The 26,219-nt window shown below is 52.4% G+C and overlaps 1 protein-coding gene across 2 annotated transcripts in view; it reads left to right on the top strand.

Moving 5' to 3' along the window:
• The window catches only part of EFR3B (EFR3 homolog B), an 88,745-nt gene extending 64,212 nt beyond the window's left edge, over positions 1 to 24,533 (top strand). The window contains exons 6-24 of one of the 2 annotated variants that reach the window (XM_039238346.1): positions 746 to 895; positions 2,152 to 2,286; positions 2,741 to 2,819; positions 3,520 to 3,655; positions 3,914 to 4,075; positions 4,866 to 4,977; positions 5,371 to 5,422; positions 7,644 to 7,816; positions 7,933 to 8,008; positions 8,602 to 8,763; positions 9,959 to 10,090; positions 12,158 to 12,225; positions 12,926 to 13,053; positions 13,820 to 13,911; positions 16,757 to 16,805; positions 18,213 to 18,319; positions 19,616 to 19,665; positions 20,078 to 20,170; positions 23,273 to 24,533. In XM_039238346.1, the coding sequence (XP_039094277.1) occupies positions 746 to 895; positions 2,152 to 2,286; positions 2,741 to 2,819; positions 3,520 to 3,655; positions 3,914 to 4,075; positions 4,866 to 4,977; positions 5,371 to 5,422; positions 7,644 to 7,816; positions 7,933 to 8,008; positions 8,602 to 8,763; positions 9,959 to 10,090; positions 12,158 to 12,225; positions 12,926 to 13,053; positions 13,820 to 13,911; positions 16,757 to 16,805; positions 18,213 to 18,319; positions 19,616 to 19,665; positions 20,078 to 20,170; positions 23,273 to 23,318 (2,002 nt within the window). In that variant the 3' untranslated portion in view covers positions 23,319 to 24,533. Of the gene's footprint in view, positions 1 to 745; positions 896 to 2,151; positions 2,287 to 2,740; positions 2,820 to 3,519; positions 3,656 to 3,913; positions 4,076 to 4,865; positions 4,978 to 5,370; positions 5,423 to 7,643; positions 7,817 to 7,932; positions 8,009 to 8,601; positions 8,764 to 9,958; positions 10,091 to 12,157; positions 12,226 to 12,925; positions 13,054 to 13,819; positions 13,912 to 16,756; positions 16,806 to 18,212; positions 18,320 to 19,615; positions 19,666 to 20,077; positions 20,184 to 23,272 lie in introns of those variants that run through there. The other variant, XM_039238347.1, reaches the window with a different exon arrangement.
• Positions 24,534 to 26,219: the final 1,686 nt, after the last annotated feature.

Genomic DNA, 26,219 nt, shown 5'->3' with positions numbered 1-26,219 from the left:
GGTTCTTAATTCTGTTACGCATTATGCACAGAAGAAAGGAAAGACACCAAAATGCCAGTGATGGTTATCTCTGCATGGTGACAATGGGGGTAAATCTTCTTTATACTCTTCTATAATCGGCATGTATTATTTTATAATCAGAAAAAGAAGTTTGGTTACAAAAAAAAATAGAAACTTGGGGATGAAACACACAGTCAGTTAAGGGATGCTGCCCACAGGGCCCCTGGGTCAGCACAGTGGCATGGGGGGTGTGAAAGGGGCCTCCTCTGTGCTGTTACTCGATTTCCTGGTTTCTCAGCCCGCTTAGCGCCAGCTGAGACCTCGGTGCCCAGAGTCCGGCAGCTCTGTGCCTCTCCTTGCAAACCTCCTTCCCCCCGGAACTTGCTCATAGCCCTGCATTCTGCTTCATCAGTTCTTGGCAGTGCTCTGAGCCCTTCCATCTCGGCTCAAGCTAGAACAAACCCAGCGGGGTGCTAACGAGGAGGAGAAGAAACCCAAGTGGTAGCGGGCAAGGGCGGCCTGGCAATCTCCAGGAGAGGCCAGAGGCTGTGGCTTCTTGGGCTCACATCCACTCACACAGGAAGCCAGCCAGCCAGGGGCTGAGTCACATGAAGGGCAGAAGGTGCGCTCCATCCTGCTTTTTGGATGGACGAATGCACCCCACCCCCCATGCCGTTCCCCTCTCCTTACCACAGATGCAGGGCTTCTCAGGGGCCTGAGGTGTGATTTGCCCTTTTCCTTACAGAATCAGAATGTCAGGCATCAAAGGTCTGCAAGGGGTGGTGAGGAAGACGGTGAACGACGAATTGCAGGCCAACATCTGGGACCCGCAGCACATGGACAAAATTGTCCCGTCACTGCTTTTCAATCTGCAGCATGTAGAGGAGGCAGAGAGGTAAGCAGGGGAGGCTGGAGCTTGGGCAGCAGACACGTGCAGCACCCCCAGCCTGCCTTTTCCATCTGCCTGGGAACCACATGGCCTGGGCTGGTTGCTAAAGCCCAGCGAAGAGGCCAGTGATCTTGGCTTTTGCGACTTGTTCTGCAGTGAGTCCAAGGCTGGCTCCCTAGGAGCCTTGGGTCTGGCCTTCTGGCAGCTTGCCGCGCCCCCTAAAACCTGCATTCGTAAAGAAGGATGGTGCCTGTGGTGGGCTCTCTGGGGGTAAGTGTGTGCTGGCAGGAGCACAGAGAACCAGGAGTCGGGTTATCTCTGTCTCTCTGAAAGCAGCAGGCCAAGGAGGTTTTAAATGCTTTCCATGGCTCCGGTTACTGAGGACTTTCCCTTCCTGACCTTCCTTCCTCTCTCACTTCCTACTGTTATTTCGGGCTCTCAAAACATGCTTGACCAGCCAGTAGCCACTGGACACAAGTTGCAGATACTGGGTTTTAATCTGGGAGCCCTCAGACATGGGATCCATCTGTCCCCACCCCTCGCTCTTCCCATCTGTAAAATGGGATGCAGGGAGAGACTCGTGTTGCTGTCCATCTGGGAAGTGGGTGAGGCTGTTTAAGGTCCTCACTCTGTCCTTTGAGCCTGTGGAGTCGGGGACAGAGGGGAGGGTAATAGTGTGCCCTCTGCTGGCTGTTCCTGGAATCGCACCTCACTCTCATGCTCCCTCTGTGGTCTCTGGCGGTCTCAGGGCCCAGGGACCTGGGGCTCCTTCTCTCCAGATCTGGGCCCAGCCCTGTGACACTGAGTCACATCTGGGGTAACCACCATGCCTTTCTTTCTTCCCTCCCTCTTTTTTTTTCTCCCTCCTCTCTCCCACTGTCTTTTGCTTTCTCTTACTCGGTGTGCCTCCCCATCTTTTTCCTTGCCAAGCTTGGGAGGGATGGAGACACTCGTGGTCTGTGCCTCCCCAGGCCCATGGTGCGCAGGGCATCTGTCCTTCCCACGGGGCACATCAGGCCCATCCTCAAGGATTCCCAGAAGGAGACTTTGACCCCTTCTCCCCTGATCTTCCTCCACCCTGGGCTTCGTGACCCTGTTTAATCTCTGACAGCCATGAAGTCTCCCGCGTTACCTCCTGTGGCCCACATCAGACTCCTGTCTATCTCTCCGCTTGCAGGATGCAGCACAGACACTCAGGCTGCACAAAACCCGACTCCGGCTTTGCCTTCCGTCCCTTACCCACGTGCTGTGTGTTTCCGCAGCCGCTCTCCTTCGCCCCTCCAAGCGCCAGAAAAGGAGAAAGAGAACCCAGCGGAGCTGGCCGAGAGGTGCCTTCGGGAGCTGCTGGGCCGGGCCGCCTTTGGCAACATCAAAAATGCCATCAAGCCTGTTCTCATGTGAGTGACCCCCACCCCCAGCCCCAGCCCTCAGAGAACCGTTGGGGTTCTGGCATCTTGCTGACTCGGAGGGAGTGGAAAAGGGGTGGTGGTGGTGCCATGGCTGAGTCAGTCCCTCGTCTGTGCCTGCATTCCCTGCGCTGTGACAGCAGAAGCCACCATGCAGGGGCCATGTGCAGGGTCGGGGGAGGAGTGGGTAGGAGGCCCCCGAAACTGAAGTTGGGTGCCTGGCTTCATTCCTGAGTCCACAGCTGTGGAACTCTGTTCCTTGGCTTCCCTCCAGCTCTTGCTGTGGGACTGCCTGGGAGGCCCTCATGCCCTTCCCTCCCTCACTGCCAGGGAGCTCTGTAAGGGACAGGGTCTCTCAGGAGGCCCCTCTGCCCCCAAGCTTGTCTCTCCTCCCTAACATTGCTTTGCATTTCATAGCCATCCCCCCATGTTGTCTCCCCCACAGCCATCTAGACAACCACTGTCTTTGGGAACCCAAGGTGTTCGCCATCCGTTGCTTTAAAATCATCATGTACTCGATTCAGGTATGGTGGCTCCCGGTCCAGCTGGTCCTCCTGGCCTAGGGCGCCTCTGGGAGCGTGACAGGGCGCCAAAGGAGAAAGCCAGCTGTCCTCTGTGACATCTCCTAAGCCTCTGGGTGTCTAACTGTGCTGCTTAATCCAGCTGTGAGGAAGGGCGGGTTTGGTTTTCTTTCTGGTACGGCAGAGATCAATACTTTATAAAGTACAATTAGTAAGAATTCTTGGAAAAAGTAAATGAAAAACTCATGCAAAATACAAGCCCCCAGGCCACACTTGGCTGCCACAGATGGCCTCGTTGCATTGCTTACTAAACACTCTCAATTGCTGTACTGTCCCCATGTAACTGGGCTACACTTTGTGCGCCCCGGGACTAAATAAACCCTGTGGCCGAGGTGGCCCTTGTCCATATGACCTGGGACCCGGGAACGATGAAACGGAAGACAGTATTTTAAAATTGACTTTTGACCCATTTGAGGCGGAAGGGCCCAGGACAACTCTGGAAATCCAGGTGGTCACTGGGACAGGGTTCGGCTCCTGTTGGACCAAGAGAGAGGCACTGAGGACAAGGAACCGGGGTGGTGCCCACCCGCCTCAGGACCTCACTTTTGTCCACCCCGGCCGTGGGGTCCCAGCCGAGGGCTGCCCTGGCGCAGAGGCCACGTGGGGGTTGCTGTTTGGGGCCAGCACGTCTTCCTCCCCCCAGCCGCAGCACTCCCACCTGGTTATCCAGCAGCTCCTGAGCCACCTGGATGCCAACAGCCGCAGCGCGGCCACGGTGCGGGCGGGCATCGTGGAGGTCCTGTCGGAAGCTGCCGTCATCGCTGCCACCGGCTCTGTCGGTAAGGGGGCCTGGGTGACAGCGTAGGGGCTGGGAAGCCTCCAAGGACAAACAACCGCCCTTGGCAGGAGGCCGCTTCCCCTTCCAGAAAAGGACGAGGGAGCGCAGGGAGGTGTCAGAGCCGGTTTTCCTTAGAAGTCAGCCAGGGCAGGTGGGGGGCAGAAGAAGCCCCTGGCTGGGATGCAGGGCAGGGGAGACGGGGCGGGAGGCGGGGGCGGTTCCAGCCCTGGATCTCGGGTCTCCCACCCGCTGTGCTCAGGGCCCACGGTGCTGGAGATGTTCAACACTCTGCTGAGGCAGCTGCGGCTCAGCATCGACTACGCCCTGACCGGGAGCTACGACGGGGCGCTCAGCCTGGGCACCAAGATCATCAAGGAGCACGAAGAGCGCATGTTCCAGGAGGCCGTCATCAAGACCATAGGTGGGGCCCGGGGCGGGGCCTGAGTGGGCGGTGCCCGGCGAGGGGCGGGGCCTGGGTGGGCGGTGCCCGGCGAGGGGCGGGGCTGGCGGGCGGGGCCCGGCGAGGGGCGGGGCCTGGGTGGGCGGCGCCCGGCGAGGGGCGGGGCCTGGCGGGCGGGACCCGGCGCCGCTGGGTCCCAACTGGGTTGGGTGAGGCAGAGGGCGGCCTCCGCAGGGCCCACGCCGCAGCCCTGTTAGAGGGTCACCCGCTCCTCCGCTCAAATCGTGTTATTCGCGGACGTTGGAGAAAATGGAATCCGTCGACGGCGCGCACAGCCCACGGACTGGCCCGGTTCTGGCCTGAGGGAGAGCACAGAACGACCTCTCCCTGCACCCCAGTCCCCGGCGGGCCTCTCTGATGCTTCCCCGTTAGAGCGATTGGAGGGGAGGCGAGAAGGAAGAGAAAAGGCAGGACGGAGGACAGGGAAACGGCCACGGATGTGCACATGGATGCGCAAGGGGAGAGCCACGCGGCCGCCTCTCCGGCTTGTAGAGCCCATCACTTCAGGGCCTTCCCGGCTTAGCACTGTCGGCGCCCCCCTCTCCCTCCCCGGGACGCTAACCACCGCGCGGTAACAAGTGAAGGAACTGGAGTCAGGAAGAGCCCCCTGGAGTCATCTAGGTTCTCCCTCTGCTCGTCTTGTCTTCCTCAGAGACACAGCCTGCACTCTGGGCAGTAGTTTCCTCGTCTGAGACCCTGGCAGCTGCAGGCCTCACCCGCACTGACCCCCTCCTCCATCTCTTCCCTGCAGGGTCCTTTGCCAGCACGTTGCCCACTTACCAGCGCTCCGAGGTGATCCTCTTCATCATGAGCAAGGTCCCACTGCCTTCCCTGCATCATCCCATAGACACGGGAAAGACCGGGTAAGGCCACCAGCCTCTCTCCCCCGAACCCTCTCCCGCCCATTCCACCCCAGCTGCCCTCCCTGTGTTTTCTGGCCACTCCTTTCTCCACTTTGACCTTCCTGGTTTTGCCCTCACTTCTCTCCCTCTACTCTCAAATCCCTCAGCAGCCTTGAGAGGGGCCCTTGGACCCCACAACAATTCCTTAGGCTGCCCCACCAGTAACTGCCTCCCACCTTTGGGGCAAGCCGTTAATTCTCTGGTCTGCTTCTTGGCTCTGCAAGTCAACTGTCCTGGGCAACTCAACAAGATAAGCCTTATGGAGAATCTAATCACAAGGGGAACGGGGCAGGCAAGTGTGCGCTCTCCGCCCACATCACCATCCTGGTGAGTATTTGTGTCTCTGGTCTACAGAGAGAACAGGAACCGGCTGACGCAGATTATGCTGCTGAAATCCCTCCTTCAGGTGAGCCTCTCCTGTCCGCATTCCTACTCAGTCTGTACAGGAGGCAGCTCCTTCCAAGAGACCAAGAGAAGGCTACCACATACAGCCGTGCAGGTTACGCACTGCACGAATATGCCCAACCAAAAGGGTGAATAGGGGCCTTAAATCCAGCCTGTGTTGAACTTACTAGCAGTCTGGGCATCCACAGACCTGGGTCACCCAAGGCAGGCAGGGCACCTGTTCCTAATTTTCACAAAGGTTCCTCATCAGCTCCTGGTTGTCTTGTCACTCAAACATTATCTCTTTAGTGGGATAGAATCTATTGGTTTCTGTCCTTCCCACTCCTCCCCCTTCTAAGTACTTCCCTGGGTCCTTTCCACCTATTTTCCCCTCAGCACTTGTGCCCATCCCAGTCTCCAGCCACTGTCGTTCCCTTCATCAGTGTTTTACATTTCTCCTGTCTACATCTTTGCACCCATCACTGGAGTCCAGATTCATTGTTCTCAAATGCCATCTCCATGAGCAACTTGTTAAAATATAGAGAGATTCCCTAGAAACTTTGAGCCGTGGGTCTGAGTGGGGTCCTGGAATCCGTATTTGTAACAGGCTCCCCAGGTATTCTCACGCTCAGTCCTGCCTAAACTCTGGACATCTCACACCTAGGTTATGCTCATAGTTGCCCTTATCTCCATCTGTCCGCACCAATCATAAATACAACCACAAGAAGAATTTTCTAGAAATACTGTTCCCCACATGTTGCTCTTTTTCAAATAGTAGGTCTCAGTTTACAGTTGATGTGCCTCCAGGTTTCAAACTTCTCAGACCAAAGGTGGAAAATCCCAGTCGCCAGGGCACCTGGGTGGTTCAGTCGGTTAAGCGTCTGACCTCACCCCGGGTCATGATCTCACAGTTTGTGAGTTCAAGCCCCACGTCAGGCTCTGTGCTGAGCCTGCTTTGGATTCTGTGTCTTCCTCTCTCTCTCTCTGCCCCTCTCCTGCTCATGCTCTGTTTCTCAAAAATAAACACACACCAAAAAAAAAAATTTTTTTTTAAAGAAAGAAAATCCCATCGCCTTTCTCTCCCTTGACTCCCCATCTCAAGGATCCCTAGCCCCAGTTTCTGTTCCAGCCATGCCAGTCTGCACAGCCCACTTACTCCCATTCACGCCTTGCCTGCCCTCTCCCGAGCCCATGCCTTGCATGCCACTAGGTTTTTATAAAGGCTTTTCTTTTTTTTTTAAATGTTTTATTTATTTATAGGAGAGAGAGAGAGAGAGAGACAGCGTGAGCAGGGGAGGGTCAGAGAGAGAGGGAGTTACAGACTCTGAAACAGGCTCCAGGCTCTGAGCTGGCAGTCAGCACAGAGCCCGACGCGGGGCTCGAACCCACGAACCGCGAGATCATGACCCAAGCAAAAGTCGGACGCTTAACCGACTAAGCCACCCAGGCGCCCCTATAAAGGCTTTTCATGCTGACACCGCCCACATCTGGTTACCTCCTCGGTCTGGTACTGCCATTTCCGCTGACGTTACTCTCCTTATCCTGTCGCACCCAGTACCTTATCAAGGTGACGGTGTGCACTCCCACACACCCACTTCAGTGGGCGTTTACTGTTGATGCCACAGGCTCTGCTGGATCCTCAAGGGCCTGCTGAATCGCCAAAGGCATCATTTTGCAAAATGGACTTAACAGTAAACATGTTTTGCTGCTTTTGAATGATTTGACAACATCATGTGTGATGTGTCTACTGATGCCTGCTGGCTTTACTCAGAAGCCGTTCCCCTCCCCCCCATATGGCCACATAGAAGCGATGTAATGAAATGGTTGCTGCCCTTGTGTGGGTTCTGGTCCCTCAGCCCAGCTGTAAGTTCTTCCACTGTCCCGCCATGTCTTTGTGACTGTCTGTGCTCTCAATGCAACATTGTGTTCCTGGTGAGGGCTCATCAGCCGTGCCCTGACGGCTGGAACATTAGGTCCCGAGGCTCCCCGGCTCCTGCTCCCCTCTAGTGCTTAGCCCTTGCTTGCTTTTTACAATGTAAAACTTGTCTAGGTGGTTGATGGCATGTTCAGAAAAGTGGCCACAGACGTTCAGGGCTTAGGGTGGAAGACAAGGGGAGCTGGACTGGGTGATGGCTAGAGAGGTTGGGTGCTGTAGACCCCACTTCTGCGGGCCGCTCCCCTGCCCCTCACTGCATGGAAAGGGCCAGCGTTCCTCAGCGCAGCCATGCTGGGCTCGCTTGCAGGTGTCCACAGGTTTCCAGTGCAACAACATGATGTCGGCCCTGCCCAGCAACTTCCTCGACCGCCTTCTCTCCACCACCCTCATGGAGGACGCAGAGATCCGTCTCTTTGTTCTAGAGATTCTCATCAGCTTCATTGATCGTCACGGCAACCGCCACAAGTTCTCTACCATCAGGTGAGTTCTCTACATCTCCCCTCCAGTTGGCGTGTGATGGGGGAGAAGACTCCCGATAGGTGTCACACCCAGGTGAGAGAACAATTCCCATATTAGCTCCTTGTGTCCCCTCCCAGTACCCTCAGCGACATCTCTGTCCTGAAGCTGAAAGTGGACAAGTGCTCCCGACAGGACACCGTCTTCATGAAGAAGGTTAGCAAGTGTGACCTTAAGACCCAAGGAACCCCAGGTGGGCCAGGCTCTGTGGACCCCCACCTCCCAACCCCCAAGTCAGTGCTGACTGTCCCCCTGTCCCTCTCTCTTTGAGTTTGCTTAGTCAGGATGACCAGTTGACCCCTTGAGGGGGCCAAGCCCTCAGGGTCACGCTCAACACCAAGGCCAGAGCTTGGAGCACTGCTGGTGAGCCAGTCTGGGCTGGGCTGTGGACCTCTATACGCAGCTGGATTTGCGCAGTGGCTTCTATTGCTGGTTTCACTGCCCCGACCCTTCCTTAAACGTGTCCTGCACATTTGCTTCCACTGGGGTCTGCTTTAAAGCCATCTTCTCCCTGGGGTGCCTGGCTGGCTCAGTTGAAAGCATGACTCTTGATCTTGGGGTCATGAGTTTGAGCTCCACGTTGAGTATAGAGATGACTTAGATAAATGAAACTTAAAAGAGAGAGAGAGAGAGAAGCATCTTTTCCCTGAGGGTGGAGGTGGGGTACACACAACTGTTGCGCCGCCTGCAGATTGGTCTTCCTTGCCCTCCTTGTCTCCACCCGCCCACTGTCCCTTGCCCCCACCCAGCACTCCCAGCAGCTCTACAGACACATCTACCTGAGCTGTAAGGAGGAGACGAACATACAGAAGCACTACGAGGCGCTCTACGGCTTGCTGGCGCTCATCAGCATTGAGCTGGCCAACGAGGAAGTGGTAGTGGACCTCATCCGCCTGGTGCTGGCTGTTCAGGTGGGACCTGGTGTGGGCAGCATGTAGGGCCCAGGGCAGGGGACCAGTTTGGGCCAAGTACTCATGAGAGAACCAAGTAGAAGCAGCTCAACGACTATCCCAGAGCCCGGTAATACCACACCCTTAGTTGGTCATTCCCCCAGAGACCATAAGCCATGGTTCTGTTTGGGAAACCACCAAAGAATGCCTCATTCATGGCTTTAGCCTATCCTCAGGCTAAAAGAGACCCAAGGAACAAACACCCTTTAGCCTTTCAAAAACACCCTTTAGCCCCTAGTGTTTCAAGTCTTGGAAGGTCTGAATGAGATCCCAAGGAATACCAAGAGGGTGCTCATAAGCCCCGACAAAGCAAACTTCGTCTAAAGATTCGTCTGGCTCCCAAGCCTGGCTGTGCTTCAGAATTACCATAAGCATTTATTAAAAATACATATTCCTAGTTCTACCCCCAAGCCCAGGGACCTGAAGATTCAACAGGCCTCCGTCATGACTCTTAAGAGAGCCATGCTTCACCACATAGGGCTTCAGACTTCTAGAGTCTTTCTGGGTGGAAGTGTACTGTCAAGGATACTGGGAACTGGGGTGGGTCCTTCAGACTCAAAAGACCAGGGTCTCCAGGGTCCTGCAACTAGGTGGGCATCATATACCACCCTAGGAGCATGAATTAGGGCAAATCTGAGAGTTCAGTGGTGGACAGTCTCGGGCCTGAATCCTGCAAGGCTAATCCAGCTGCCATGATTGTCTTCAGTCTAGGATTTAAGATTCCTTTGTGTCCCAATCCCTAGTAACTGTCACTTCTTTTTCAACTTAACATATGGACCTAGTTTAGCAACCCAGCCTGGTCCCCCAAGAATCATTCAAGGTCTATATTAAAGGACACAGCATCCTAGAGGTAGGATTAATGATGAGGGTTTGGACAGTCAAGGTCACCGAAGCTGGAACTGCAGAGTGGAGAATGAAGTCAACACCCCTCTACCCAAGTACTTATGAGCTTCCAGCTCACGGATCATTCTAGGGATGATACACTTCAGCTTTAATGAGGATGCCTTCTGTCTCCCAGGAAGTTATGGGGCAAATGCTGGAAAAGGCTTAGTCTAGAGAAGGCCACCTCTGAAGAAGGTTAGGAGAGGTTGGGTGAAGGGGGGCACCAGTATAGTCTGTCAGTTAGAAACCCCAAGTCCCCTCTGTGTTGCCACAGGACGTGGCCCAGGTCAATGAAGAGAACCTGCCTGTGTACAACCGCTGTGCCCTCTACGCGCTGGGCGCTGCCTACCTGAACCTCATCAGCCAGCTCACAACGGTCCCTGCCTTCTGCCAGCACATCCATGAGGTTGGTGTCCTCGTGACCCTGACAGCTCAGGACACCCTCGACCCTGGGTTTCCCCAGAACAACTTGTCCTTAGTTGCATGAATCCTGTGCTTAGTCCAGGCATTGAGGAAGCGTTGACGGAGGAACTAGGGACAGTGAGAAGTTACTAGAGGCAGCATTTCCTCCTGGTGACCTGACACAGCATGGTGGCATTGGCCACAGGCAGGAACCTATACCCCTTCTTCACCTGCTACCTCCCAACCTCAACTTCCTGCCCCTCTGTGCCGTCCTCACTCCCAGAGACAGAGGTACACACACCTCTCATGTGATTTGAGATGAAAACTACTTTTTAAGAAAACATTTTTTTAACATTTATTTATTTTTGAGAGACAGAGAGAGGCATGAGTAGGGGAAGGGCAGAGAGAGAGGGAGACACAGAATCTGAAACAGGCTCCAGGCTCTGAGCTGTCAGCACAGAGCCCGACACAGGGCTCAAACCCACGAACCGTGAGATCATGACCTGAGCCGAAGTCAGACGCTTAACTGACTGAGCCACCCAGGCGCCCCTTCCTTTTCTTATTTTAAAGCAAATCTCAGCTATCATGTTGCTTCACCCCAACATATATTGGTATTTTGCCTAAAAAAATATGGACACCTTCCTACATCATTGCCATGCTATTAACATACCTAATTAAGTTATCAGTAATGCCTGGGTACTAACTAATACCCAGTCTATAATCACATGTCCCAAAAGACATTTTAAAATACATTGAAGAACTGGGACACCTGGGTGGCTCAGACAGTTGAGCGTCTGACTCTTGATCTCAGCTCAGGTCTTAATCTCAGGGTTGTGAATTAAAACCCTGTATTGGGCTCCAAGCTGGGCATGGAGCCTACTTAAAAAAACAAGAGGTGTCTGAGTGGCTCAGTTCAGTGCTCGACTCTTGATTTCAGCTAAGATCATGATCCCCAGAGTCGTGGGACTGAGCCCCACATCAGGCTCCGAGCCAAGTGTGGCACCTGCTTGGGATTCTCTCTTTCTCTCTCTCTCTCTCTCTCTCCCTCTCTCTCTCTCTCTACCTCCCCTTCTCGTGGGCTTTCTCTCTCTCAAAAATTAAAATAAAAATTTTAAAACAAAACAACACGGGTGCCAGGGTGGCTCACTTGGTTAAGTGTCCAGCTCTTATTTTCAGCTCAGGTCATGATCTCATGGTTTGTGAGATGGAGCATCGGGCTCTGTGCTGACAGTGTGGAGCCTGCTTGGAATTCTCTCTCTCCCCTCTCTCTCTGCCCCTACCTTGCTTTCTCTCTCAAAATAAATAAACTTAAAGAAAAATAAAACAAAATAAGGAAAGCAAACAACAACAATAAAACCACTGAAGTATTTACAGGTGGAATGATATAATGTCTAGGATTAACTTTACATGAGCAAAATGAAAGAAAACAGGAAACGTCTGGTCTCAGCTGGCTTGGGGGTACTGGGGGGAGGGTGCTGTGTCACTGTGCCCCCAGCACAGGCTGATGAGGGAGTGCAGGAAAGGCAATGCCCTGACGTCGTCTTCATTAAAATAGCAGCAGCATGTCTCCACCGCCTCCAGCACAGACTTGCACGCCCACTGTCCTTCCCCGGCTTGTGTCTTAGTAACTCTCACCTTTCCCGTCAAAAATTTGCAAAGGGTACTGAGGGAAACTCCTAGGTCCAGGAGTGGGGTGGGGGTGGGCTTGGTATGACCTCTCCTCCCTTTTCATATTCATAGAAAACGGAAATAGGGCCCAGGAACCAAAAACCACAGTCCCTCGGGGGCTAAGGCCCTGCACTTGCAGGACACTTAATGCACATGTGTCATGTGTCACTGGGGACAGCCTGAGCATCCGCCTGCTCTAAGGACCCCTGTGGATCTGAGTGTCTCCCTCAGGAGCCCAGCGTAAAGGGCTCCGCCAGGGAGTTTGGGGGAGGAAGCAACGGTTGGGGAGAGCGCGCTGTCATTTGCCTGTGCCCAGCCCCCTCTCCCTACGCTGTCATTTGCCTGTGCCCAGGCCCCCTCCCCAGCAAACCCAGCTCTTGTGTGTGATTCCTCCCAACTCCAGGTGATAGAGACCAGGAAGAAAGAGGCTCCGTACATGCTCCCCGAGGACGTGTTTGTGGAGAGGCCTAGGTGAGGAGCCCACCTGGGCCGTGGTCAAGGACACCCAAGGTAGCTGAGTGCGAGGGGAGGGGTCTGAAGCCAGGGGCTGAGGCCTCTGTGGGCTCAAGGGCCGAAAGTGGGCCCTGCCTGTGGCTCAGAAGTCCTGGGTCCAGCGTGGCCTTCCTCATGTGGCCGTAATCCACGCGTCGAGCCGGGTCAGTGTGTTGCACTGTGGAGGATGTGACGTACCCCCTGGGAGCCTTGGCTGAGCCTCTGGGACATGTATCCTGGAGGAGTCGTTCCTGCAAGACACTGGATCGGTCCAGGTGGCATTCTCGGACTGCGGTCTGGGGCCGGGGTCACTTGAGCCTCAGAGGAATTCAAGGAAAATATTGTGGAAAAAAACAAACGTCCAACAATAGGGGTCAGCTTTACGAGCCACAGCCTTTCCCCAGCAGGTTTTGGAAGACAAGTTCATGGGAAGCAGGCGGTGGATAAAATCGATCACAGAATAGGAACTTAGGGGGTGGGGTGATGTGTGTGCATGCAGATAACCACGTGACTGAGGGATTCTGCGCAGCACCTAATGATGTTGCCTCTGAGAAGTGGGACTGCGGGTGGTTTTCTTTTCCTTCCGCTTCTCTGTCATTTGTTACGATGAGTGTTCCTTGTGTAACACGGAGTCATCAGGAAATCCCTCCGGTTGCCTCTTCCCTTCTTTGCATTCCAGGCTGTCTCAGAACCTTGATGGAGCAGTGATTGAGCTCCTCTTCCGCCAGAGCAAGATCAGTGAGGTCCTAGGGGGCAGCGGCTACAACTCAGACAGACTCTGCCTGCCCTACATCCCTCAGCTGACAGGTGGGAGGCTTGTGCAAGGACTTCCAAGGCTGCCTCTGGCTCTTCCTCACCACGAAGGGGGAGTGAGAGTGAGGGACTTGTGTGCCCTTCTGTCGCCTCCCCAGCACCTCGCATGTCACACCAGAGCTGAAAGACGCAGTGAGACCACCTTGATTCCCCCGTCTCCTCTCCTCAGGGCAGGATCCTTGGGGAAAGTGGCCCATGAGATAGGCTGGCTATGGCTGGGAGAGGCGCCATGGGGCGGAAAGCGCCCACGTGGGCTGTGGTGTAGAATCAGAGACCCCGTTCTCTGCAGTGCACTTCCTAAAAAATCTGAGACAAGTCTCCTGGCATCTCTGAGTTTCTGGTTCCTTGACTGTAAAACAAGAGGTTAACAATACCTGCCTTAGAGGGTTGGTGTGAGACGTCAGTGAAACTATAAAGGCAAATGCACTTCAGTAACTGCTTCACAAATGACAGTGAGCCACTTGTGCTACGAGTGGATGATACTCTTTCAAGCTGAGGTCTGCTTTCTGGTCATGGGCAGTGCCTGTGTGCTCCTTGATGATTTCAAAACCTAAGAAGAGCTGAACTCACCACCCTAAGATGAGCAGAGGAGGCAGGCAGCCCTAAATAAACCAGCTGTAGCCTTGGTGTATATTGAGCCCTCAAAGGACTGTGGGCCAGGCAAAGGTGGGGGCAGGGGAGGTGGGAGATGGTGCTAGAGGTGTGATCCCCACTTGCTCTGAGCCCTGGGAACTCTAGCTTCTGGGCTTTCCTTTCCCAGATGAGGATCGCTTATCCAAGAGGAAGAGCATTGGAGAAACCATTTCCCTGCAGGTGGAGGTGGAATCCAGAAACAGCCCTGAGAAGGAGGAGGTGAGTGTCCTCTTCTTGATATACTGTCCTGCATCCCAAGGGGAGGGGACCCGTCTCCTGTGCAGTCAGATGCTCCATGTTCCAGGCTTCCTTAAGTGCATAACACATTTTAAGTTGCAGGGAAAGCAAATGCCTCGGGCAGCCCATTTTCTTACTTCATCATATATATCATAGACATTTCCATCTGGAGAAACTGTATGTGCTCCCCCCAGGCACACCCCCATGGCGGTGTCACACAAGTCACTCTTGAAAGGCTTGCTGGTAGTCATCCCCCATTCCCGTGGGGACAGACAGGCACCGCGTTGGATATTGAAAGGTCTAACAAGGAGAGATGGGGGTGAGAATAGCTTTCATGGTGTTTCTTCCAGATCAATCAACAGAGGTGCTTTTTTAAAGTCCAAGTTGTGGCTTAAAGATGTCTCTTGCACCTTCTCTTGGGGGCTGTGAATAGCTAACTTCTGTTCAAATGAACTGGCAATATCTCCCCTGCCCGTACTTCTTCTGCCTCAGAAAATAAAGCAGATGTGCCCATGAGTAAAAGAGAGGAAGGAATCACAATGGAAATACCCAACTTGTGCAGATGAGAAGGAAATAGGGGAGGGGCAGAGGGGGGGAGAAAGGGGTCACGAGGGAGTTGAAGCCATAAGACAAAACACACTGTGTTTAATGGTGTCTCCTGCCATAAGGGAATTGATGGAGACGTGGGGAAGCTTCAGCAAGAAGTGAGAAGGATGCTCGTTGGGGGTGGGGCAGGGCCCCGGGCAGTTACTGCCCCTTGGGGGCTGGGGGAGCCATGGAGGGCAACGTCAACCCTGAGCCTTTCCTCAGACGCTCTGGAGCAAGGAGAAGTCATTGGGGTCCCGACCGAGCCTCCCTCCAGCCACGCCCTCAGCTGCTTTCTCAACTCTCCTCTCACTGGGGAACTTGTCTGGAACTTTCCTATAGAAGGAAGGGGGCTCTGACTCACACTAATTGGAAGAGCGGAATGAGGCTGAACCAAGTGTCCTCTGAGGCTTCCGGCGCTGCATGACAGGGAACCTCAGTGTGTCAGGACCACAGCATGAGCTGTGATCCTCCCTTCCCAGGAGCTGAGAGACCTTCGGGAATCGAGGAGTAAAGTGAAGTAGAAGGGGAAATGCTTGCCTGTGTACAGAGCCTCCTGCTCTCTAATGTCACCTGGGTCACCGGAATGGGTCCCTTTCCCTCCTGGAGAGTCTGCCTGGCTCGGGGGTGGCTTGGGAGCTGAAGTAGGGGTGTGGGGGCCTCCACCCCATGACTTTCTGCCAGGCTACCCTTCTTTCCACCCACCTTCTTTCAGCCCACCATCCCCCCCCCCCCCCCCCACCCGGACCCCTGCGCTGGCTCCCTTATCTGCCAAGTTCATAGCAGTTGATCAATAAATGCGGGTTTAGTCAAGCCCCCAACCTGCTACCTGGCATTCAGAGCCATTTACAGTCTGGGCTGGTCCTACTGGATCATGTTACTTCCCTCTCCTCTCTGGCTGAAGCCACTGTGTCACATGCTGGTCTGCTCGGTCTCCCCCACAGGGTCCCCTTCAGCTGCAGGTCTTTGCTGATAATCCCGTGTGTGAATCCCTTCCTCTGCACCTTTGCACCCATGAGCCATCTACTCTTCTCTGCCCAGCTTGTGTCCTATCTTCTCCATAAGCCTCTCTCTACCTGCCCTTGACCAGTGATCTTCTTCTTTTCTCTGTTGCCACCACACAGTTCCCTAGCATCTCACACACTGGTCAGTGCCAAGAGGCTGTGTGGATGGATGTGCAGAGAGGAGGACTCCGCAGAGAGATCACTGCCGCCTCTGGCTTATAATTCCCACGCTAACAGATTGTGCCGTTTCTACTGAGTGACCAGCCAAGAGCCCCGCACAGACTCAGTCTTCAATGACTGTACACCTCTGGCCTTTCCAGCGTTCATTAAACACTAAACAAATCAGAAAAGGACAGCTCAGTGAACTTTCACACAAGGAATGTACCCGTGCAGTCACACCCAGATCAGGGAATGGAACGTTGTCATTGCCCAAGAGACCCCCTTCCCAAAGGGTGCCACTAGCCTTACTTACGTCACTTCTTGGCCTCTATGTCAGTGAAGTCATTCTCTTCTGTGTCTATTTCTTTCACTTAATATTATGTTTAAGTGATGAGAGATGAGTGAATCGTGGGTCCTGCCTCAAGCAGCTCAGAGTGTACTGGGGACTACCTGGGACTTAGTCCCTGGGACCTAGTTCAAACACTTTCAGCCTCTGGCCTGAGGCTGTGGTCCATGGGGTATCCTTCTTTGGGTTCATTGTTTGCTACCTCCTTTAATAGGCTCTGTGAGAACTGAGATCCTGGGATCCATGTGCTTGGACCAACCTCAGCATGTCTTACCTTTACTAAATACTCAAATCACCTCAGTAGATAATTTTATATACTAAGTCTTCAAAAATGTTATCCAGCTCTTGAAATTTACATTTGAGATATTTGCCAACTGCTTCCTCTTGCTGCCAATATTTTCCATTACATTCTCAGGAGATATTTTTGAATTTCGCAGTGTTTTCCTCCCACGGGGCTTAAGGGGACAAGCTAGGGGGGAGGGCAGTGAGTTCTTTTAAGTGAGTGTCAGCACTCTGATGAGGAAGGGACCTTCCACCTCCACTTACAGGCTCTGTGCCTGCCTGCTTGGGGAGGTTCGGGGACCCTGGTGAGAAAGTGGTGTCCTGGGGGAGTTTCCTCCCATCGGGACAGTCTTTTGAGAAGCAAAGGGGCTGCCAGATAACTGAGGAGGCCGAGACTGCCTCCCTCACCCCCACTCCGCTTTCCTGAGCACTTCTGTTCCTTCTCCCTCAGCGAGTGCCTGCCGAGGAGATCACCTATGAGACGCTGAAGAAGGCCATTGGTAAGTTGGAGGGGATGCGCCGGCTGGGTCCTGGGGGAGGCGTGGGTGCGTACAGCCTGATGCAAGTTCAGCACAGAGGTGAAGGGAGGCTGGCAGCTTCATCTGAACTCCTAACAACCACCAAAGCTGCAGTTAGGAATTCTGCTTTCTGGATGGAGATCAGTAGGGGGTGCACCTGGGTGGCTCAGTCGGTTGGGCATCTGACTTCGGCTCAGGTCATGATCTCACGGTTCTTGGGTTTGAGCCCTGCATTGGGCTCTGTGCTTACAGCTAGCTCAGAGCCTGGAGACTGTCTTTGGAGTCTGTGACTCCCTCTCTCTATGACCCTCCCCTGCTCACGCTGTCTCTATCTCTCTCTCAATAATAAATAAAACATTAAAAAAAAAAAAGTAATCAATGGGGCACCTGCATGGCTCAGTCAGTTAAGCGTCACGCTCTTGATTTCAACTCAGACCATGATCTCATGGTTTGTAAGACTGAGCCCTGCCATAAGGCTCTGTGCTGACAGCTCAGAGCCTGCTTGGGATCTCTCTCCCTCTTTCTCTGCCCCTCTCTTGCTTGCTCCTCGCTCTCAAAATAAATAAACTTAAAAAAAAAAGTAATCAATTGAGGGTCCCAGCCAGTTGTAAAAAGCAATTTTGTATAAATACTGTGACTATTTTTTGGTGGGTCGTGTTACAGAAGAACAAGCTGACAAATGAAGGATATTAAAAACATCATTTAATATTTATTGGCAATAGATCTTAAAATGCAGCAGTAACTCATTTATCTGGCTTATTGGGCAATGAAGTTATTCCAAATAAGAGAATTTTTCCAAGAACTGATAATAAATTATGCTTTCAAATGCCAAACTGTTTTAATTTTTGTTGTCATTGAGGGTGTTCTTTCTGAATGTGCATAACGTGTGAACATACTTGACCATCTCTATTTTTGCTAACTCATTTTGGATACCAAAAGGAATATGTAGAAGCCTCAAACTAGACGACCTTGGACTGCTGGGCCATAAGGACTGAGCTTTTATTGTCTTTTGTGACTTGTCTGGCTTTTCCATCGTTGATGTCCCTTTCAGAATAGAGCCAGAGTACTTCCTGTTCCAGGAACTTCCTTTGAGAGTCCTAGTGGTAATACCACTTGGGGCTTTAAAAGCCCAGCTTACGGGTCCACTTAACTAATTCTCAAACTCTTTCATAAGGACAGCGGCTGAGCTCTCGGGCTGAATCAGGAAAAGATTTAGCCCTGTGGAGCCAGGTAATAGCACCTCACCCTCCATGCCCTGCTCACCACCCTGCACCACAATCACAGACGGTGCTCCCCTGGAGGGGTCTGCCCATCTTCCCATCTCCTCCAGCCCTTCCCCCACATCAGAGGAGCAGGATCTAAGGGCTGACTGGGCACTCTGTACTGCAGTGGACAGCGTGGCAGTCGAGGAGCAGGAACGTGAACGGCGGCGACAGGTGGTGGAGAAGTTCCAGAAGGCACCTTTTGAGGAGATTGCGGCACACTGCGGGGCCCGGGTGAGTGAAGCATAACAGGGGTTAAGTATTTGGGGACCAAGCACAGATACTAGATTTGGGTCCAGGATAGGATTGAGTTTCTAGGAGACCTTGGCACTTTTGTTACCCAGAAATTAGAGATTAGATCCCCCAACAATGCCCTGGCACTGCATTGTTTCCCCCAAACCCAAAAGGCTTGGCTATTAGCCATTCACTCCTTTAGATCTCACAATTTCCAGATAGGGAGGAAGTCCTGACCTCATGAGCTCCCATATCAAACAGACAGACAGTAATACTTGTAATAGCAAGTAGGCAACTAGCACCTAGATACACGTCAGAGCTTCTGACATTTATTAGCTTATGACATCGTCACGTCAACTCTGCGAGGTTGGTGCCTTTGTGCTCACCTCGTTACGGAGTGGTGGGGGAAGGAAAGATGGCCAACATTTGCAACACAGAGTTCTGCTTCCAACCAGGGGACCCCATCAGGGGAAGGGCAACAGCCTGGCCCTGGAAAAGAGATTTGAAAGAGAAGATTCCAGATAAGTAAAAAGAAGGACTCGTGTCTATTTCTGTACTTAAGGGAAGAGCACAGACATTTCTCGAAACAGATTATAGGTCAGGATCTGTTAGTCACGGTGGCCATGTTAGTGACAATGAAACAGGATCATAAACATCCAAAATCCGCCAATAACTTCTATTTTATTGTCTTTTTCCCTCTCAGTAAATATACATGTTATTTTCTATTACATATAGTGTATTGTATATTTCTGGTATATCCTGATACATGATAATAACATAATACATAGTACATGTAGATACATATAGATTTTCCTGGCCCTATGTTATTCTAACCTCATGGCCCATCTCCAGAGCAGGTGCTGCTCATTCATGAGCTCCAAGCTGAGGCCCATTCTCACTGTTTGTGCATGTGGGCACAGTTGGAGCCGGAAGGGACCGGAGGGCGCATCCTTCCTAACCCACCGGTTGTGCGCAGCTGCTCCTGGGGAGTTAAGGGGAAGTCTGAAACCAGCTCTGAGCCTCCTGATTCTGTGCCCACAAGGCCTTACTGCCCCACTCGCAGGAACCGAGCCCCTTAAAGGACTGCCTGCCGAGGTCCTCCTGAGGGTCCTGGCCTCTGTGCTTTTGTGGGGTGGCCCTCCCTGATCTGAACCCACGGCCAGGGGCCACACCCAAGTGCTGTCAATGAGCTCACACAGCTTCCCTCCCTAAGCCTGGACTCTGGGCGGCTGGGCTCACGAGAGCCGGCGTAGGTGTGGGGGAGCCCCCAGCTCACTTCCGTCTGTCTGTGTCTAGGCATCGCTGCTGCAGAGCAAACTCAATCAGATCTTTGAAATCACCATCCGGTAAGTGGCGGCCCTGGGCAGGGACCCCCTCCTCCCGAGTCCTCCCTCTCACACGTGTCTCCAGGCCTCCCTGCCTGCAGCCTCTGTCTCCAGGGCTGGAGTCAGCCACCAACTCTCCCGGCCAAGGAAATCAAGACTGGAGGGAGAAAGAGACAGCTCAGTGAACCCCAAAAAGAGCCAGGGGTTCCAGGGCTTTAGGCTGGTGCTTTCTAAAGCAATAATGCCACTGTAAAAAGCCTGCAGGGAAACTAGACTTCAAGCTAGATTCTAGAACTCGAAACCTAGGAACCCATGGAGTGACGGTCTCTGGTCCCTGTTCAAAGAAAAACCCAAACCAGCTCCTCTTTTTGACTGCATGGGTCGCGACATGAACCCCCTTCTCATGCCTCTCTCCTCCGTGTCCCTGCCTCAGCCCCCCGCCGAGCCCATCAGGCACCATCACCGCAGCCTACGGCCAGCCTCAGAACCACTCCATCCCAGTCTACGAGATGAAGTTTCCGGATCTGTGCGTATACTGAGTATACTGAATTCCAAAAGACGGAGCTCCTCAGAGGGGTGGGGTCTGAGGGAGGGGCTCGCCCTCACAACCCACCCCGGGACCTGGGAATCAAACTGGGATCTCAGAGAAAAAGCACCTTGGTTGGCAAGCACCTCCCCAGCTAAACAAAATGTAGTGTCGGGCCCTCCCACTTCCTCCTTGTCTTCCCTGAGGGAGATCAGCCCCCTGCCCCTCTGGGGCCAATCAGCCTCCCACCTGCCCTTTGTTTCCTCCTTAGTGTCAGCCAGGAGCCCGGAGGGTCTTCAGAGGGAGGCTGGAGTCGGGCGTAGCACACAGGGCTTTCATGGGGCTGGGGCTGGGGGGCAGAGCCACCAGTCCCCAGGAGGGAACTAGACAGAGACACGGCCAGTCAGAGGAAGCAGGGCAGAGCTACTAGCTCCTCCTGGAAAGCAGTAGCACACGAGGCTGGAAGATGGCTGCTCTCCCCTAGAATATTCCCTCCTCTCAGCCAGGAGGCCTCTAGCCTCTTGGTGTCTCTTCAACTCTCCTGCTCACCACACCAGTTGTATCCCTGTGAATCTTTCTAGTATTAGTTCACCCTGAGCCCTTACACGAGGAGCTGCAGTAGGAACATCACGTGGGGCAGCGAAGGGCTAAAGTGAAGGGCGGGCACCGGCTTGTAGAGAGGGCTGGCTGTCCCCAGGCTGGGCCCACCCCCTGTAGAGGAGAGGGCAGAAGTCAGCAAGGCCACGTCCCTCTGTGGCATCTTCTCACCCCCTTCGTTCAGAGGGAGCTTGTTGGGTCCACCTGTGGTTCTCTCCCTTCCGGATGCTTCTCTGCATTGAGCCTTCTCTCTTTGATGCCTTTCTTCCTGAGGATCCTAGCATGTTTCTACAGCCTCTGGCTTGAGAGAGGGCAGAATGAGGTAATCTGGTTCTGCATGGCGCCAGACAAACCGCAAGGGCCCCCAGGCCTGCCCACATCACTTCCTTTGGGAGAAGCTCCCAGCCTGGTCTGCGGAAGGGGTGGGGGAGAGGGGTTATGAGGAGCAGCGCTTTGCACCTCAAGGATGTCAGAAGTCAACCTTGTGGATATTTCATGCAAGGAAAGAAGGATCCGGCACCTAACACTGGAATGATCTCTCCACTCTTTGGACAAAGTCAGGACATCACTGCCAGTTGGCAAACCTTCCGGCTTGGGGAGAGGCAGTGGAGACCCCTTTGGGGTCTGGGTTTCCATTTTCCCCGAGTGCCATCTGTGTGCCGAGGAAGGGCTGCACGGCCTGTCTGCTCTCCTGGCCACCCCCACCCATCGTCCCGCCTGGGGCCTCCTCCAGTGGCAGAACCCCAAGGTCCAAAATAGCCCTTTTCTCCTCTTCCAGGCAAACCTCCCCTAACTTTTCTGAGCTGATGTAACTCCCAGTAAGGTGTGAATGGTCAGAAGATCCCTCCCTGGAGAATTTGTTTTTTAAAAAGAGGGAGCGTGAGTAGATTTCTTGGCTCGAAGGAAACCCTTTATAGGGTACAATGTTAGGCAGTGTGGGGAGGGTCAGAAGCCAGACGTTTCTGCTAAGGGGAGGGCAAGCTTCTTGGGACACTCTCTGCTTACACCTGTGTGCACAGTCCTACACAGACACATAATGAAAGCCTGATTATTAGGACAAATTGGTATATTTTCCCAAACTGGGAAAACCTTAACGTATGCACTTTCCCATTACATGTGCAGTCAATGTTTTCAGTGGAGGGGGGTGGCTATCTGACTCTCGTTCCCATAGTTTCTACCCTTGGTCGGTGCCTCTGTGCTGTGGGCCTGTGGCTTCCAGACAGCCTGCATGATTACAAGGCCCAAGGAGCCTGACTCCTGTCCCCCACCCGCGCCCCACCCCTGCAGCTTTTGGATCAGTTCTGTGGCTCTTGGCTAACGCTCAACCCAAATTTGTAAGCATGAACTTAGATTTCTCTTTACCTTACTATCTCGTTCTTAGGAAACAACATTTAAAATAAAATTTGAAGGCAAATAACCTTTGGAAGAAACTTGAGAGAAAAATCTCAATCTTGAGCCACAAACATGTCTTCCCTTACCAGATCTTTCCATCTTTATCCCCTACTTGGCTTTGATGAGAAACCTGGTTTCTTTCTCATGTCTACTTGACTTTAGGGTCTACCCCATGACAACTGAGCCCCAAATACTGCCCTTTGGGGTCCTGGGGCATGGGCATCGTGGCCCTGGAGCCTCTTTCTAGAGCCACCACAACCAGAGCTCAGTTGGCCCACTCAGATGCCTCCCTCCTCCCCCAGCCTGGGAACAGAGTGAAGAAAAAGGTACAGGGCTCCCATTTTTCCTACACTTGACCCTGTATCTGTCTGAAGCAGCTCTTTCTTTACATCACAGCTGCTTAGCAAAGATGTGCTTCTTTTGGAGAACTCGCCATTTCCTGAATGCTCTCTTCTTGGTTTCAGTTTATAAACTTACACTGAGTAGAATATTGGATTGCCTGCTGACATGAAGTAGAACCTAGATTCTAGCCAAATATGCCTCAGAGTCAGAAAGTGTAAGGTGACTGTTAACTCAAACAGACAACTACTTGGTCAACTCAGCAGTGTCCTTCACACACACACACACACACACAGCCCCTTCCCACAAGCCCAAGGAGAGAAGCAAACAGAGTGTGTGTGTGTGTGTGGGGGGGTGTTCCCTGACCCTTGGCTTAGAATCACTGCTTACTGCCTTCCAAGCCCTCTGGCGTCTGGCAGCCCTTTGTCACATGACCGACCCTTTTTTTTGCCAACTGTCTCTGTTTTGATTGTGAGCCAGCAAGCCCATCCAAACCAGCTGCTCCCCAGAGCCCCTGAGGATTCTTGCTTCACGGCCAAGCGGTAGGTTTGGTTAGCATTCTGTTAGCAGAACTTGAGGCATGAATGCATTTGAGATTTGGAAGTTCTATTAATGTGGTTGAGTCATGTAAGCGGGTAAGAAGCTGGTCGCAGAAAGTACCAATATGATGCCAGAGGCCCCTTCCTTCCCTTGCAGTGGAGGCCCCAGTGCCCTGCACCTGTTCCCATTTTCCTCTCTCTGAAAAGTAGAGATAAGTGGTTTCTTGACTCCTAGATGCCTCCTTACCAAAGAAGGAGCCCAAGCAGGTGAGAAGAACTGAAAAAGCCCTCACTCAGATGCTGTCCTCTGTCCAGCCTCCTAGACAAGTCTAAACGGATGAACAGTGAAAAGGTGGGGCTGGGACCATCCACAGTGCTTGAGAAGTATGAGGATCGTATACATTCTGCCCTTTGCCCTGGGTGTTCTGGGTCCCCTGGGACATGTTTCAGTTGGCCTGAGAATCACAGCAGTCTTGGGGTACCATTAAACAGCTCAAAGGCCAGACCTCTGGGCTGCTTTGGGGGCCCCTGGGTCATGATAGCTTCCGGTTGCTATTGTGTGGTCCCCAGGCCTTCTGACCTGGGCACAGAAAGTGTCGCTGGGAAGTGAGGCCATTTCTCCCAATCCTTCTCTGTGACCATAAAATGGCAGCCGGCCCATGGGGGTCTGTGTGAAAGGACTAGACCTGTGTGTAAGGCTGAGTATGAAGTTTAAAGGCAGACAGGGAGGACACCTCATCAGAGTAGGTCATGCTGCTTCCCCTAACCCACAGACCCTGGCAGGCAGATCTTGCCGAAACAAGGCATCTTCCTGGTGTCTGAGGAGATTTTGGGCCATGTACTGCTTCTTCATCCCCTAGAAATCTGGTTAGAGTGACCCAAGGTCTGAAGATTGTGGAAGGCTGGTCACACGGCCTGGCCAGCCGGGGAAGTGGGGAGGAGACAGGGACTGTGAGCTCTGTGGCCTGTTGGGGTCCGAAGGCAGTTTTCTGTGCTCTCCTTTAACATCGGCGGGGTTGACCAGGTCTTTTCTCCTTTGGAGGACCTTGGGGCCTCGGACCGTCACCTTCCCCTTCTGAGCTCTTCCTCCATGAATGTCAGTTCTGACCTGTGGAGTGCAGAGCGGTAAATCCACAAATGCTGCAGCATTACACATATTGTAACGTGTCTGCATCCATGTAGACCTTCATGACCTGGCTGAGAGTGTTACGTGCCCACCTGCACACGTGTGTGTAATGTAGTTCATAGTTGACCATATATGTACATAACAGCTGAATTATTTATATGGGAGTGCAGAATTAGTGCCTGTGGCAGTGTTCTGTATTTTAAACTCATTGAATCAAATTAGTTTTATTTTAAGGAAGGGGAAAGAAGATTGGGTTGGGGGGGTGTAGGAAGAAGGACTATTAGCAAGATCATTCTTTAGGATTATTAGTCATGGTTTCTCAGTGAGTCTTCGGGATGCCCTTTTCAAATAAATGTTAATGTTGTCACCACATGGTTGTCTATTTGATTTCTTTAAAGTAAATGATTTTGGGGGGATTGCAAACAATCTGAAAATACCAACATTAACTATTGACATTTAGCCACCTCCACCTATCATACTTTACTCACCTAAAAAGGAAGAGGAGTGGGGGAGAGGATGCTACCAGGATGTAAACATGAAGCTCAGAATTCCCAGCATGGGAGCATCTTCAGATGGGAAAGCCTGGGCCATTTCTTCATCACAGTGACTAGACTCTAGTCCCATAGTATAACCCACAGTGGGGGAAACTTTATCTTAAGAATATGGCTTTCCAATTCCCTTTACACAAGATTTCCTGGGGTGCATACAGTTTTCCTTAATTATGAACTTTTAGAGCATCAAAATATGGGGGTATATGTGCAGGTTCCATACACAAATATTTCCCAGCTGGATTTAATGTATGCCATCCACTGGTATGCCTAATGTAATTGACGTGTATGTTTGCATCTCTGTGTGTATATAAGCATCTATGAGTTTCTTGTGAACTGTAAATGTGTGTGGCTGTAAATCCATGGCCTCAGCATGGGACAAACACCATGACGACATATAAAAGAAACACAACCCCTGGCTTCTGCCCTTTGGAGCTTAGAGTTTCCCTAAGGAGAACACAAGACATCCGTGCGGCTAGAAACTTGCCTTTCGAGCTGGTCTGTGTGCCCTCCGGTGCTGAGAATGAGGAGGCTCAGCTGGAAGAGATCACAACTTTCCCAGCAGGATTGGACTCAAGCCCAGGCTCATGTCTTAAAAAGAGTTTCAAAACGGTGGGGGAAGGTGGAGAGCTGAGGCAGAGGGTGAAGGAGGAAAGGAAAAGAGAAGATCAGTAGGTGGAAACACGGGAAATACAGTTTGGTAAGGAGAGGGAGGAAAATGGACAAGGTCCTGCATGCCATGGCCCAGAATCTGACGTTGATGCAATGGGTCTTGAACCAGGGAATGTGAGGAAAATGAGATTTTATATACATTAATAGGAAGAACTTGTGTATGATAGGTTGGGGAGGAGAGGGACTGAAGTAAAGGACACCAGTTAGTTAGGAAGCTGTTGGATGATCAAGGCTGAGCACTGAGAATAATGAGAAAGGCTGTAGCTAGCAATATGGTGAGGATTTTGGGAGTTGCTAGAGGAAAAAGAGACGTGAAGACTTGAGCCTGAGGGACTGGAAGAAGCATCTGTGTGTATTGTATTTATGCGTGTCTACGTAGGTGAGAACAAGTGTTTGAGAATATTTGTGAGTAGCCTGGAAGTGCAGTCCAATCTAACCGTTACCAACCCTCAGCTGTCACATGTAGCTTCTCAGTGATAAAAAGATCACGTCCATATTCTCATTAAACCTATAATAGCCCCCACACTAGGAAGGGAGGTGTGGCTGATGAGAGAACTACATCTTGGGAGAAGTTTAGAGACTTGCCTGAGGTCACACAGATAGCTAGATCCAGGGAGGCCTTACTGTAGCTTCCCACCCACAGCCCACAGGCCCCAGTTGCAATGAGCTTCAACCAATGTTGGACTTGCTCTCAGAGGTGTTAAAAAGAGAACCACAGACCTAAAATGGCACCACTTAGGCCAAGTCACCAGGACTTAATACCTTACTTAATTGCAGTTTCAACCTCCCCTAGAAATGTAAGTCTAATTCCTTAATCAGGAATTTCCTGATAAGCA

Source organism: Hyaena hyaena, unplaced genomic scaffold (assembly GCF_003009895.1).
Source record: "Hyaena hyaena isolate Hyena2069 unplaced genomic scaffold, ASM300989v1 scaffold_138, whole genome shotgun sequence".
In the NCBI taxonomy this organism is placed as follows: Eukaryota; Metazoa; Chordata; class Mammalia; order Carnivora; family Hyaenidae; genus Hyaena; species Hyaena hyaena.
This window is presented reverse-complemented; position numbering and strand designations above follow the sequence as displayed.